Source organism: Periophthalmus magnuspinnatus, chromosome 3, assembly GCF_009829125.3.
Source record: "Periophthalmus magnuspinnatus isolate fPerMag1 chromosome 3, fPerMag1.2.pri, whole genome shotgun sequence".
Taxonomy (NCBI): domain Eukaryota; kingdom Metazoa; phylum Chordata; class Actinopteri; order Gobiiformes; family Gobiidae; genus Periophthalmus; species Periophthalmus magnuspinnatus.
In genome coordinates, this window is record NC_047128.1 from 19,681,417 (window position 1) to 19,696,891 (window position 15,475).

General features: G+C 39.2%; 1 protein-coding gene across 2 annotated transcripts in view; it reads left to right on the plus strand.

Moving 5' to 3' along the window:
• kcnq1.1 (potassium voltage-gated channel, KQT-like subfamily, member 1.1) overlaps positions 1–15,475 on the plus strand; it is a 120,811-nt gene that overhangs the window by 48,835 nt on the left and 56,501 nt on the right. The window contains exons 4-6 of one of the 2 annotated variants that reach the window (XM_033991856.2): positions 11,101–11,227; positions 12,085–12,163; positions 12,361–12,457. The exons of the other annotated variant lie outside the window; for it this stretch is intronic. Coding sequence (XP_033847747.1) covers positions 11,101–11,227; positions 12,085–12,163; positions 12,361–12,457 — 303 coding nt within the window. The remainder of the gene's footprint in view (positions 1–11,100; positions 11,228–12,084; positions 12,164–12,360; positions 12,458–15,475) is intronic. 2 annotated transcript variants of the gene reach the window in all.

The following is a 15,475-nucleotide window of genomic DNA, read 5'->3' on the forward strand; positions in this document are numbered from 1 at the left end:
AGTTAAAACCTAAAAGGATAGATTGGTACTATACCGGTCATTTAAGGTAAAAGCCAAAAACGCTCTCTTACTCCTCTTGCTAAAATTGCTCTGTCTATCTCCTGCTGGTGGAATATGGCAGCTTGTCCCTGAGGTCACCCAGGTACACATTGTGTCATTCTCCCAATATGACGAGCTGTGTGGAGTGGCGTGTTGCCAGATCCTCTCAATCATAATATTGTACAGAGCGTTGTATTTTGGCCCAAATGATCATACAGCACAAAATATTGACAATAAAGAATAACTGAAGAGTCTAACAGAGAAATAAAGTGTAATTTAAATGCCAAGGTCAGTCTGACTCCAAGGGTCAAAATGATCCTACAAATATGATAGTTATTGTACATCTGGCAACCCTGGTGGGGAGCAGTGTGGGGAGACGGCTCAGAACAGGTCTACAGCGGCTGACAGCTTCTGTAGTGTCTGTGACTTGTCTCTGTGTCACCAGGCTGCCAGGACACACATGCACACAGCAGACAGGGTATACTCCTCAGCAAGTCCAAAAGGAGAGATGGCTCATATAAAGACTGTGACTCACTCCAAATACGTGATTGCTATTTCACATTTTGTTCACTGCAAACTGCAATATTTATCTTAAACAGGTTAATAATAGGAACAGGTTAATTGTCTTCCTGTTAAAACTCTGATTATCATTACACACAATTACACAATAGCATTCTTTAGATGCATCCAGAATATGAATACAAATATTATGAGTAGCTTTAAAGGTGCAGAATTTTTTGTGCCTGGAATGTTTCATAGTATGGCATTATCAACATCTGTGTAAATGAGCAAGTCACCTCAGTCCATCCAGCAGGTCAAGTTACAGGTCAGATCAAAATGAATGTGTTTTTGTGTTTTTAAAGCAATAAAACCTTTGAAATGAATAATAAATTGATAAGTTCAAATCCAAGCACCAGTCCAGGCAAGTTATAAAGCATCGAGTGGCTGTTTGGACTGGAATTGTTAATGCTATAACGTCCAGAACGGTACAAAGACGAGACTAGAGAACATCACACCTGTGCTGTTCAGTTCAAAATGTTAATTCTTATGTTTAAATGTCTGCACTCTATGGGTCCTCCTTATCTGAGGGAGTTACTGCAGCCCTATACTCCACCCAGAGCTCTGAGGTCAGCTGACCAGCTCCTGCCGCTGTGCCCAAAGTCAGGCTCAGGACCAGAGATGACATTGGCAGAGCCCAGACGATAGAACAGCCTCCTTCTGCCTGTCAAATCCTTTCAGTCTGTAGCACGGTTTTAGACTAGATTGAAAACTCACCTCTTCTCCCTGTCATTTAATTCTAGCTAGACAGGATATCTTTGTGTTTTATTGCACTTTTGTTCTGTATTCTTATGTATTGTGTTATCTGTATATTTGTTTTTCTGTCGACTTTTATGTGAAGCACTTTGGTCAGCTGAAGTTGTCATAAATGTGTTATATAAATACACCTGAATTGAATAAAAATGAAAAGAATAGAATGTCAGGTCGAGAGGGACGTTATGCTGTGATATGTTTGATATGAAAGTTTGAAGATATGATATGAAACTTCAGGAAGAGGATTATGTTAAAGCACACCTATTAAGCAAAATCTTTCCAAGAGGTTTTTTCCCCTCACCATTTACTCACTCGTAGTTGTATTGGAGTGATTCATGTATGTTTGAGTAATCTTTATCACTTATTTTCAAAACACCATATTGCTGGTCAACACTCATTTCTACCACCATACAACTTTACATTCAGTTGTATTTTCTTAATCTGTGAAACGCAGGATTCGAGTCATTTTGGTGTAAATGAAAAAAAAAAAAAAAAAAAGAAAAATCACTACTCACTATCATGGTGTGCAGCTATCCATTGGAGGTGTAGACAACTGCATGAGCCTATGTTGTGATGACATTTACGAGCTTCTAATGCAGGAGTCAGCAAACTTGTTTATTTTATTTACTGGTTTTAGATGAATAATGTGATTTAAAAGCTGCAAATCATAACATAGTGATCTACGGGTGTCATAGATTATAACTACATAGCATAAACAAGCACAATAGCGTCTTTACGGTGAGGAGAGTGGTTAAGGTTGGGGTTGGGAAAATGTTTTTGGGTACTTAACATGTTAGAAGTGTTTAATGGCTGAATGGCACAAAAATAGTGCAAACTGTGATGCTGTGACTACACCTGGCTCCTGCTCCAAACAGCCACAAGCTCTTGGCTCCAGAACAGTTTTCACAAATTCAGCATCTGCCAAAAACCAAAGAGCTACACCTGACCTGCGCACATCTCACTGCGTCAACACCCGGATTTAGCATGTTTCTAAAGCAACCACATTTTGTACTTATTTTTCCACCACACCTGGTTTTAGATAAGAGCCCATGTTACGCTATTTTCTGATCTATGCTTTAGTGTCGTTTCCTCATCAAAAACATACCTGCAGTTTTGTTTCATTCATGTTTAACAGACAAATGCTGCATATTTACACTGAGCTCAGAAAACACTTTGCTCCACATAGTGATATCATGTGGTAATACAGGAAGTGCTCCACTCTGTACACCCTCACTAGAATTATTCTGGATAATTTCAGTCCTGGAATTGCCAATCTCTATTGAAAAAAAGGTCAAAGTATTGCTTAAACATGTGTTAAAGAAACAAAATACAACTCTGGGTATGTTTTTGCTGAGGGAACAACATTATAACATGGCGTTAAACTCACAAGACTCAATTTTATGTAACATAGGACCTTTAAATCTGCTAGCAGCCTGGTGCAATGTTAATCCTCAGTATGAAACACAAATATGAGACCAGAGCAGTGCACTCCGTTTTCTTTCTGCGGTGAACCTCTAAAACCCTCTGTTCCTCTGCTCCCTATGGGACCCGCTCAGCTCTGCTCTGCCTCTTTGTAGCTGTCCTCTGAAGGTTGTGCATAGAGGGATTCAGCCTTTCTGCCTTTTAAACTTCTGTATTGGACCACATGTCGGCACCGAAGGCCCTCGGGAGCAGCTCTCTCCAGACTCTGCGTCTGTTTTTGGTGTGGGGCTTTGAGAATGTTTCACTGCCGCCTTTTAGGAGCCAATTCAGAAAGCGGACATCGCCTTTGGCTGGTTTGGAGGATATTTTCACTGTTGTATATTATGCAAAACTGATTCTTTGAGGTTTTAAGAATCGTATAATTTGTTTCCTCATCAAAAGCATATCTGGAGCTGTGTTTTGTTTCGTTCGCACATTTTTGAATAAACCTGCATTTAGTCGGTCTCACTATCCAAGACTCAAAACACTTCCATTTCATAGCAAAGCAAAGAGAACGCAAACTTGGGCAAAAACATGATGGTAAAAAGTAGATATAAACAGAAAATAATTATTTCTCACCAATCGCTGACTTGATCTTGTGATGAACTGCATTTCTGATTTCCAGTGATGGCAGATAGTAAAACAAATCTAGCGCATATTAGCAACAGCGGTCTCCTTTTTATCGGCGGACAGCATTTGCGTCAGAGATGTTATATTAGATTTTAAGTGCATAATACATCTAACATTAGCCAAACCCAATGCATTACATAAAAATACATTAAAACGTGGTGCAGCGGTGCAGAGGAGGCAGAATATGAAGACTATAAACCAGAAGGAGTTTAGTGTTTACTCTACCTTTAGCCACCTCTCATAGCACCACGTACTCAGCTGCTGGAATGTTTGTCCACTGATTCAAAGGTTGGTAGTTTGAATCCTGTACTCAACTTAAAACATCACTAGTAGAGCGATCAGATCCAGATCCACTGACCCACAAGTTGGCGGTGCGATTCCAGCTTCCACAGATGATTACTGTCATTGTGTCCTTGGGCAAGACACTTAACCTGCCTCGCCCCCAGTGTCTGCGTTCACTGGTGTATGAATGTGTGTGTGAATGGGTGAGTGGTTCCTTGATCTAAAGCTCTTTTAGTACCTTGAAGGTGGAAAAGCACTATATAAAAATGTGACCTTTTACCATTACTTGGAATTACCAAATGTCTTTTTTGAACTGCTGAGATCAGACTTATGATTAAAAAGTATAACTATAATTAATTATGTTATGGGTGACAGTGGTTGGTCTCGTTGCAGAACAGGACGGAGGATGGAAGTGACCCCACTGAACTGACCCGCGCCAATGCTGCCCCAAGAGTACCGTGCCCATTGATACATGCAGTTGTAGTGAAACAAGTCTGAAAGCAGATACGCTCAACAGGAATCTAAAAAGTGTGCAGGAAACCTCAGAGGATTATTGAAAGTAGTGTGAATGAAGCAAAAACAACTCCAGGAATAATCACATAACACAATGAAAAGGTTGTTTTAACATATGTCTGTGTAATTCATCAGTTGTCCAGGTATGATTTCCGTAAAAGAAAAATTCAAATCTGTCAAATGGGCAAAAGGTTGCAGGAGTAAAGACGTTTTGCTGCTCATTCAAGTTGCTTTTTCAGTTCTGGTCAGATTACTGGTGGACACTGCCTTATATCTGCCTGAAGGGAGGAGCTAACTACACTGAAACTAACTTCTGTTTGTTGATCCTTTGACATACTGCTCATAAATCTTCACTAATTGTTACTACAGCTGCGTAAAAAAGCATCTTTAACCATTCACTCAACAAACTAAGTAAGCTCCCCGCCTCTGTGCTCATAGTTCCGTAGACTACCATCATGGAGTTGGCTGTTTGCTGTTTGGTGGGTGCTGCAGTAATGATGGCTCCTGATTAGCCGCGGTGGGGCCATACCTCCTCTCAGCGTGAGGTGCTCTCTCTGCCTGTGCCACAGACGCTACAGTGAGCAGATAAATCATGTATAAGCTCTCGTTACCACACTGCAGGGCTGTGTTGCACCCACATTAAAGGGCTTATATTATAGCCTTCCACCGTTTGAACCTTCCCTCCATCAGTGAGTGGTCTGGTAACTGTGCATCAATGAATTATTTGTATTACTTTTTTATAGAGAGGCAGAGGCCAAATAAACCAAGACAAGCAACAGATATGGATGTAGACAGGTGTTGTTTTAGCTCTTTGTTAACAGGTAACGTTTTAGCCAAAAATACATTTAAATACGTTTTAGTTTTTTTTTTTTTTTAGTTTCTTTTTTATTCCCACTATGAACAGTTTATTGCACTGAAAAAACATGCGTCCTCACTGTGATCGGGTTTGCATCCCCATGAACTTGATCCTTACTTCTCCATGGTTCTTTTGGCTTCATTACTCCTGGTAATATACACCAATGGTTCAATAATGTCACGTACAAAACATTCTGTCAACTGGACAAAATGTATTTGAGTGAAGACATTTCGCTTCTCATCCAAGCCGCTACATCTGTTTTGGTCAGATTGCTGATGGTCACTGCCTTATATCTATCTGAAGGGAGCAGCTAACTACACTCAAACCAACACACCTATTTGTTTACGGTTTTGTTTGTTTGCTAGGTCTATTAAACTACACTACGTACATTGTGCCTGAGTCATATTTTTTGTATAGTCATTCAGGCGCCTAATGGGTGCTGTCACACCTATTAGCATACTGGCTAGCCCTGCTGTTTTCTTTGTTTTGATTTAGGGCTGAGCATGGAGTGATAAATAGGAGATAAATGTCTAAAGCCCCCATTCTTGTTCAAAGATCCCCTCTTTAACTCCCTTTTCAAACCATGTCTTTGCTTTGACTAAGATCTGTACCTCACTATCTTCAAAGGAGTGGTCAGTGTCTTTGAGATGGAGATGTACAGCAGATTGGGGTCCAGACGAGCTCTCACGTCGGTGTTGGTACATTCACTTATGGAGCGGCTGTTTAGTTTCTACAAAGTACCGCTCACTGCAGTCTTCACTGCACTGAATACAGTAGACGACAGTACTTTGTTTGTGACTCAGGGTTCTGTCCTTTGGGTGAACCAGTTTCTGTCTTAAAGGGTTTGTAGGTTTGAAATAGACTGAAATTTCATGCTTTCTGAAGATTCTCTGAAGCTTTTCAGACGCATCAGCTGTGTAAGGAATGGTTAGACCTTTTCTCCTAGCTTCTGAGTCTCTGCTGCCTTGTTTTTTGATTCTCTTAGATCTACTGAAGGCCCATTTTGAATATCCAGAAACAGAGAGCTTTCTGCACGTGTTGTTCTTCTCTCAAATTTCCCTCTGTGCTTGTAGGAACAACGGTTTGTCCAGTTGACAGATTTGAATTTTTCTTTTACTGTGGATCATACCTGGATGACTGAGGGATTACACAAACTTTACAAGCATGCACATTCAGACAGACTTGTTCAGATGGAGCACTGGAATGTTTGTACAGCCGCCTCTTGTGCCAGAGGAGGGCACTATGCGTAAAGTTCCATGCTGTTCACTCCATGCTTTTGTTTCACATTTCTTTCAAAGTGTGTTAGATCATGGAGATGTGGTGAAAATATCACCGTCTATATCGCCGCGAGTGCGAAGTACTTTATTTCTCGGATTGCTTTGAGTTACAGCCACCGCGCTCGTATGTCATTGTCCCCCACGGCACAAGGACTCGCTTCTCTTATATTCAAATGCAAAATACAGACGTACAGCAGACTTCATTGACATGTATGTTATGCACACAGCAGGAGAAAACACCACCCAGATATCCGTGCGCTGTTTGTTAAGGGCTCATGTCAGTTCTGAACTATTTCATTGGCCCCATTTCTGCCTTTTACTTATTACCAGTAAAAGATAATAAAACTTTGTTGGCATGGCAGTAAGACGTACTGGATAGGGGCAGGCTTAGATCACTTTGTAACCTGATTATAATTATAGACCATAAAAAGCATAGCATGTCTTTTCTAAGCTTCCATGTTGTGTTGCATATTTGTTGATTATAGCCTTCCCTCTCTTTGAATTAAGGAATTATGTTTGAATGCTGAGCTGAAAGAACACAAAGCGAGTTCATCATGAGTGAGTGTTTTTCTAACTGACTGCCATTTTACCATTCACCGGCTGTTGAATCAGAAAATAAAACACTGTAACGTCACCGGTGAAAGCATGACAACATGACATCAAAACATATCCCCGAAGGATAATTACACCTTTTAATCATCATCACTGTACGCTACAGACAAGCTGCTTTCTGTTCAGATCAACCAAAACAGCCCCGATGAAAGCCAAACAAGTCTATCCAACCAAGAAACGCAGAATGATTTGAAATGACTGCAAATTTCAGCCCGAGACTCCTCCATCTCCCAGGAGTCTTCATTTACTTCATTTAGTTAGCTGCTCTCTATCGTGTAACGTCTGTCAACACTAAAATATAAATCAGGGATTAAGATGTTAGAAAAAGTTTCTCTGTCTGTCACTGTTTTTTCATCAAATACTTAAATAATTTCTTGAGTACTTGATTTACTTCTATTTGAGTAGTACAAGAAATTATAGTCCAGAAAAGACTCTTAACACTTTTACTTGAGACTAACTTTTTTGGACCAGATTTTTTTCCCATGCAAAAATCATCTTGTCCCTGTACACACATGCATGAATTGCTTGTATGGATTGTGCTATACAGGCATAAACCTTGCCTTAGTACTTTTTTAAGAGAGACATATAAAAGGAAAATTGACTTTTATAAGCTTTTAGCCATGTTGCTTTTCTTTTCTCTCACCATTAGCTTAGTCAGAGATGTATTTTGAGTGAATTGTGCTTGTTTGAGAAATCTTGTACAATCTTGTATTATCCTAGAATCAAAGTGTTCCTGGAATCAAAGTGCTTGGAAAATTGCATTTGAACAAAGTCTTATTTGTCTCCATGTACCATTTAATAGTACGACCTTAAAATAATAATTCAATTCAAAATTCTGAAATAAAAAAATCTGTAAATTATGTTACAGTGATGTGATACTCAATAGAGCCCTATAATTCAGTCCTTTTAGATAAGCCTTACAATGAACAAAGTGTAAAATAAACATATGTAATAGATTATCACTGAATGCTAAATTGCACAATTTATCTATTTCTTATCAGGATTTAAAGTCCAGTATGTGACAGTAGCTGCTTAGTCCTCAGTTACCATGACAGCAGTTTTTTTTTTAAACATTTATAATTGTACAAAAAATAATAATTGGATTGGAGAATGATTCATGTCAAATTATAAACTTAGGTCAAATCTGGACCTAAAATGTGCCGTAGAGACATTTTGAATCATTTCTACCTTAAATGCATTGAGGAAAAACAGCCCCAATTACAGACATGAGCATTCACACTGGATTAAAATTACCTGAGGACCTCTGAGTTTGACGATTTGCTCGGGACTGGGAAGATGATGTTTGTAATTATTACAGTTTACCCAAGGTCTCTAGTGACGCTGATCCCATCTGGTAGGGCTTAACTTGAGTAGCAGTTTCCACAAATACTTGCTTACTCTTGCTAATTTCTTGGATAATAATAATTAGACGTTTTGTCCAGTCAGTTACATTAACTTCAAATTATAAATCAGGTATGATGTCCAGACAGTCTTTACTTTCACAATTAGCCATGCTCACGTAAATTAGTAAGTAAGTAGTTGTCCCAAATACTTTTACTCTTTTGTTAGTACTTGTCTAGTATTGCAAACAATTGTCCTTCAAATTACATTAACTTAACAGCTACTCTTATTAAGTTTTCCCCAAATACTTTTTACCTGTACTTGAAGCAAAACTATTCACTTGAGTAAATTTTTTTCCTACTCTACCGACGCATAATGCAACACCCAAAATGCTTTATTCTCATTGATACCTGTGACAGTGCTTGAGCTGACTGGAGAGTTAATCCCTGATAAAAGCCCATTGATCGCCTTCCTCTTCATCTCTTTAAGTAGCGTGGACGGATCAGGCAGCCTTTAGCTAATCTTTTTTCTCATTCACTCTCTTCCTTAATTTCTCAGTGATGCGCTAATTGTAGCTCCATTGATTTCTTTATAATGTGCGTGTCGTGGAGCTGCACCGCGGGGGGTACGGAGTGGAAGCGTCAGGTCTAATTGAAGGAGTTATGGTTAGTGCCGGATGCATAGACTGTTAATGAGGCCGGGTTTGTCATTTCTGCTGTTAATTAAGTGAAGAGCCATGGAAAGACTAATTAAGACGTTTTATAGAGATACTGGGAACAGGCAGAGAGCAATTTATGCTAAAGAAGAAGGCGGATACAGTGGTTTGAGAGTTCCCACAATAACAGAAAGGTCAGTGGTTCTTCTATCCCAGCAATGACCAATGTCTTTAGGCACGTATACTGCTGTGAATCGAGCCTGGGCTATGCCAGGTTGTCATGTGTAGCACTCTGGACTGAGGTCTACACATTTATCAATCTGGAACAGCTCTTAAGATAAGATAAGATAAGCCTTTATTAGTCCCGCAGTGGGGAGATTCCAGTATTGCACTGCACAGTTCAAGAACAGCAGGAAAATGCTAACATGCAATAAAACAAGATAATAGATAATAGCTTAAATAATTTAAAAATAGACTTAAAAAATAAACTAAAAATAGACTCTAAGAGCAAAATATAAAATACCAACAAAAACTATTATGTACAATAAGAGTGAAAGTGCAGTGCAGCATATGAACAGAATAAATCTCAGTAAAGTGACCTCAATGGATTTACATGGTATTCAGTATTGCACATGCGTACAGTTGAATGACACATGCTCAGTGTTAACAGTGTTCGTTGTACAGTCTGACAGCAGAATGAAGGAAAGACCTGCGAAACCTCTCCTTCACACAGCGAAAGTATGTCATGATGATTATTTGAATCTTATTGGTCAAAGCGTCACAACAGCGGAACAAGTAAAAAAAAAACAACCTTTAGTTAAATCCAGTAGAGAGAAAAGCAAAGAGACATCTTCCCTGTCCACAAATGCACAAAGCACTTGGTCTGTCGACGTTGTCATGCTTGTTTTGGTTTGCCTTCCACACAAACCTTAATGTAGCTCTGTGATTGGTCTGCCTGATGCTGGGTGAATTGGAACCTTACAGCAGGAGTATCTCAAGATGGATTCTAGTGGGTTTTTGAACTCACAAATATCGCAAGAATCCATTTTGCTGTGCAAGGTTAGTATGAATGTGGCATGCGGGTAATAGGTTGTGTTCACATACCATCACAACATTTTAAATTGCACTTCAGTGGTTTTACTAGAGATTATTCAAGAGATTATATACTACACAGTTATAATGTATTTTATTCTATATCTGTATAAATCTATGTATTGTAGTATTGTCTATGTGTTTAGACTTTTTTAACATATGTGCAGGGACAGCAGATGAAAAATAATCTAGGCTAATTCTGGTATATGTATATATTAAATAAACTAATAATGAAGTGAACTACAGGTTCCTAGAACCAAAAACTAACCATACTCTCTCAATAAAGTCATAATTCTTTGTTGCAGAATAGGACCTTTTCTCCTCTAATTAAACTAAGTGGTTATTAACACCACGGTACACAGGACATTATTTGGCGTTGGCACGTCTCCTGCTGTCCTTCACTGCCACACTCCTCTCAGTCCTTCATATTTATGATCTAAATGTCTTTCTGCGCAAGGTGTGCGTGCTCATTTTGACAGAACCAACGCAGCCCTAAAAAGTGACTTTGAGCATCGGTCAAAACGTGTTTGAAATTCTTAAAATGCTTGAATAATGCTCGGCTTCTGTAAAACAAAATGAGACCTTTATGTGTTTTGAGAGTAGCTTGACAGGTGTAGCCCAGTGTTTCTTAACCATAGGCCACACAATCTGTAGAATATAAACAGAATATGAAGAGAACTGTATGTAGCCTGTGCTCTTACTGTTTTAACACAGGTATTACAATCACAACTGAACATGGGTTGTGCCTTGGATTGGCTTTCAGAATTGAAACTGTCCAGTTGAGAGATTCATGTGAGGTTTATTCTGCTTTCTGAATGGATCTTGAGAAGCAAAATACCAAATTATAACAAAATCAACTAGGCTGTCATCTCATATCTGGGGACACAATTTATGAAATTTACAATCTAAATCTTACATACAGTTTACTTTGTACAGAAAAAAGTTGACTTTGCACAGAAAAAAAACCCTATTGTAGCCTATTGAAGGTTTGAAAGTCATTGTGTTCTCTCTCCCTCTTTATCTTTCTTCAGGAAATTGTGCTGGTGGTTTTCTTTGGCGTGGAGTATGTGGTTCGACTCTGGTCAGCGGGATGTCGCAGTAAATACGTGGGGATCCTGGGCCGACTGCGCTTCGCCAGAAAACCCATCTCTATAATAGGTACAACAATAGACAAGCATCCACATTGGATTTAAAGTGGGACTCAACACATTTCAAATAGAGATGGGCAGTACCTCAAGGACTAAAGAAAAGAGTGAAAGAGGAGGAGGAGGAACAGGGTCTAGAGGTATAAGGTTATGGCTAAGGTACATTTTATTGTCTCCATAGGGAAATTTGTCCTCTGTATTTGACCAATCTTTCAATGTCACTGGTGCATCTCCTCAGGAGCAGTGAGTGCACAGTCCCACACCACAATCTTAGATGTAGGCATTTTTGACCAAAAACCTGCAAATTGACCTAGTATGGACTAAAGTTGCCCAAACAATAACTAGGAACAGTAGATACAGCCATTAAAACACCATATATAGTTTGGTAGCGAAACAGTGTTTATTTCCTCTTTAATGACACAACAGGATCACATTAAACACAGGTTCAAATAAAGCCTGGATAACACCTCCCACTCTCACCTTTGTACCATTAGCTCCTGTTTGTACCTCCTCAGAGCAACACATCACAATATTTGACATTTTGTAACACCTCTAAACTAACTAATTTCGATTTAATTTTCATCATAGCTCACACTTGCACTGGTTTGTTCCTTGTTTCAACCCAGTTTAGCCCTTATGTAGCCTTATGGTTTGATCTTGTTCTGGTTAAGTCCTGGTCTAGTCCAAGTTTAGTTCTGCGTTTACATACTACCATTTTAGTCCCAGTTTTGGTGTGGCGCATGTGTAGGTGTGAACGCTCTTTTAGGTTCCTGACTGCATAACTCAGTGTAGATTTTATACATATTTTGTAGACAGTAGCAGCCACTCTTGTTTGTTCTTTCCTCTGACCCTGTTCCTGGTGCCCCACAGATTTGATTGTGGTGATGGCCTCCATTGTGGTGCTGTCCGTGGGTTCTAAAGGACAGGTCTTTGCCACGTCTGCCATCAGGTAGGTCAAACCTGGATTTGAATTTTAATTTCTAACTGTCAATGATCAGTTTGGGTCTTTTTGGGTGTTCAACCAATCATCTGTCAGTAAAAGCATGTGGTTTGGAATCTAGTCTTTGTAGGAAACATAATTTGACTGCATTTTATTTTATTCAAACCCGTGACCTAAGACAGTTCCGATGGTTCTTTTTGTTTCAGAGGGATCCGGTTCCTGCAGATCCTCCGTATGCTGCATGTGGACAGGCAGGGAGGGACCTGGCGTCTGCTGGGCTCTGTGGTCTACATACACAGACAGGTAAGAATGAACAAACATAAAACTGCATTGGACACTTTGCACTGATTTATTTCATTCGCACTATTGTTGGGGCTATACAACAATGTGACGAGGAATTGGAACCACCAGCCTTACAGTTCTAAGATTCTCCATTGCTCCATCAACTATTAGCATGTACATAAGGCGTAGGCTTCTGTTTAGACTGGACACTTATTTTTATTCATTAAACTAATTTATGTGCTAGTCACTGTTGACACATTATATTTGTTGTTTGTTTGTTTTTTTCCTTAAAGATACATATGCAGGACCCATTTGAATAATAATGCATGAGTCCTCTTGTTTAAAGCTGCAGAGGTAAATGTTGTCTTAATATGCAACAGATTTGTTTTTTAATTTTGAAAATGTATTGACTTTTTTTTTTTTATAATAAAGCACAGGGATGTGGGCGGCGATAGGTGAAAACAGAAATTTTCCACTCAAACACTCCAGCCTCAAATACGGCCCCATACAGGGTTCATGCATAAATCTAAAACAACATGAACTGAAAATCAAATGATGAGGGAACACTATGATAACGTGGTTAAAAACTCATAAAAGTTAAATTTGCATAATATGTCCGCTTTAAAAGAGAGAAAAATGTATCAAAGCGCTGTCATAGTACTATGTGTATTCATGAGACGCCAGTGTAGCGGAGGGGGTTTCAGAGGACGGCTGTGGGAGCAGAGGTGAGGAGGCGTGTGCAGAAGGATGGACTGGGTGGAGCCAAGTGTCAGCGAGATACAAGACCTATGATCAACTGAGAAATAACCTTCAACTGCATCTTTCCTTCATGGCTTATGGGAGTGGGCGGGTATTTATGACATTTTGAGGACTAAAACCTGTTAACACACTCATTAAAATAAGCTACATGTGCTATACCTGATTTTTAGTTCATTTTAAATGATTTGCAGTGGTTCAAAGTTATCCCTCACTTACCTTATGCATTTCAAGCATCCTAATGATTCACCACAATGAGTGTATAAGCACTTTTCACAACTTTTAGAGACGAGCGCTAAATTTACTGCGACTGCAAATTTGGCAACAATTAGCATGCTATTAGCACACTTCCTGATTCACCAAAAAATGCTTTATAATTAGAATCAGGCACGTTGATGCTATTTTGACCTGAAGAGCTGCTGATACACTCTATCTGTACTGGGCTAAGACAAATTTAGCTCAAATGTTTGGGAAAAATGGGCTAGAGTTTGGTTAAGATTAGTCAAATAGTGACTATGAGTAAGGTTAGGATCAGTCCCCAGGAAATGAATGCAATTCAATTTAATGTGCCCATAAAGCATGAAAACTCAAAGTGTGGGTGGTAAGTTGGATATATTTTAATATTATTTTAGCCCCGAGAGACAAAGAGAAGCATTAGAAAAGCTTAATTGAACAAGTATATCTTTGACACTCAGTCCCTGCAGAAGACATTGTGATGGGCAGATTAGATGTCTTCCCTCCGGGCTTGGACACTGGTGGTGGTGGAGGGTAAGGCAGAGGAGAGTGTATAGGGGATGATGAGATACCAAGGGGGAGATGGGAGAGGAGGTCGACGTGCCGTCTGGATTGTGGGTCTATAATAAGGAGAGGACTGGGCGACGATTCAGTGATTGAGCTTTGAAGAGGTCGGTTGGTTGGTGGGAGCTGCATTTAAGTTAATGCTGATTTCGCTCAGCTCTATTTATTATTAACTTTCTTGAGTCATATTGAACTCGCCATTCTTAAAGAGGGGACATTATACAAAATCGACTTTTTGGAGTGTTATAATACTGTCCCCTCATCAAAAACATGCCTGAAGAGGTGTTACATGTCATCCACGGTGTAATAGCCCCTCTTTAAACTAAACTAACGTTCTTTTCTCTAACCAAAGTTTTTAAAAGGATGTATTTCATGTGCTTGTATTTTAAAGCTACTATCTGTAAATGTGTCAGACCATAACTGGCACACTGTCAGACAGGAGTAATGTAGATAGCCTCTAGTAGTGACTAGTACAAATACAAACTTTAAAGATCCACAAAACACTTTTTTATCCATTTGTCTACATGGAGATGTTATTGCTTTGCTTGGAGTGTTCCAAATTATGGCATTACATATTACATTATTCATCTCCATGGAAACAAGAATGGGCCGCCACCAGGCCAAGTTACATGTCAGATCAGTGGAGAGCCGACCCAGCTCACAGTAAGAATGGACATTTTTCAGCAATAAAAACACCTGTAATTAACTACATGCTAGGTAAATGTGCTTGAAATTATATTGTTGGACATTCCAGGCAAAGCAATAATCTCCTACCAGAAAAGTTACACAGTGTATCTTTAAAGGCCCTGTAGACTATTTTTAAAATATGATAATGTCTGATAATTAGGAAGTGCCCATTAGCCTGCTAATTGTTGTTAGCTTTACTGTGGCGGCAAAGCTCTGCCCTGGTCTTTGAAAGTTGTGAAAAGCGGCTGTATAATCCCTCAGTCATGCGTTGGATTGAAGAATAAGGATGCTCGGAATCTATAAGGTAAGCGAGGACGGTAAGTGGTGACTTTCGTGAACGAGTCAGCTCTTTTAAACAGTTCAACGTGACCGGTTAGATTCACTCATTCATTCATTCATTTTTTCTTTCTCATTTTTATGCATTTTTATACTGATTATCACCAAACCAACACAAGAATTAGCACAGAAGCAGAGCAGGCAACACGACTGAGAGCTAAGCTTGAACCATTTTAAACAAATTAGCCTTGAAACCAAATTAGCCTTGGTCATTTCTCTCTGTGATTAATTTGAAATAAAATAAATATAAAAAGAGCCAGTCTTTTGAACAGCTCTTTGAAATCAACAGATCAAAAAGATTCTGATCTCATAAAAGCGCCAAAAGTCCCATCACTAGAGGAATAACTCTGGACCACTGCAAACCGTTTAAAATGAACTAGTTCTGTTTTCACATTTCTAAAATGGTAAAAATCAGGTACATCACTTAACATCCTGGCTCTGGGTCCCAAACACCAAAGAGCA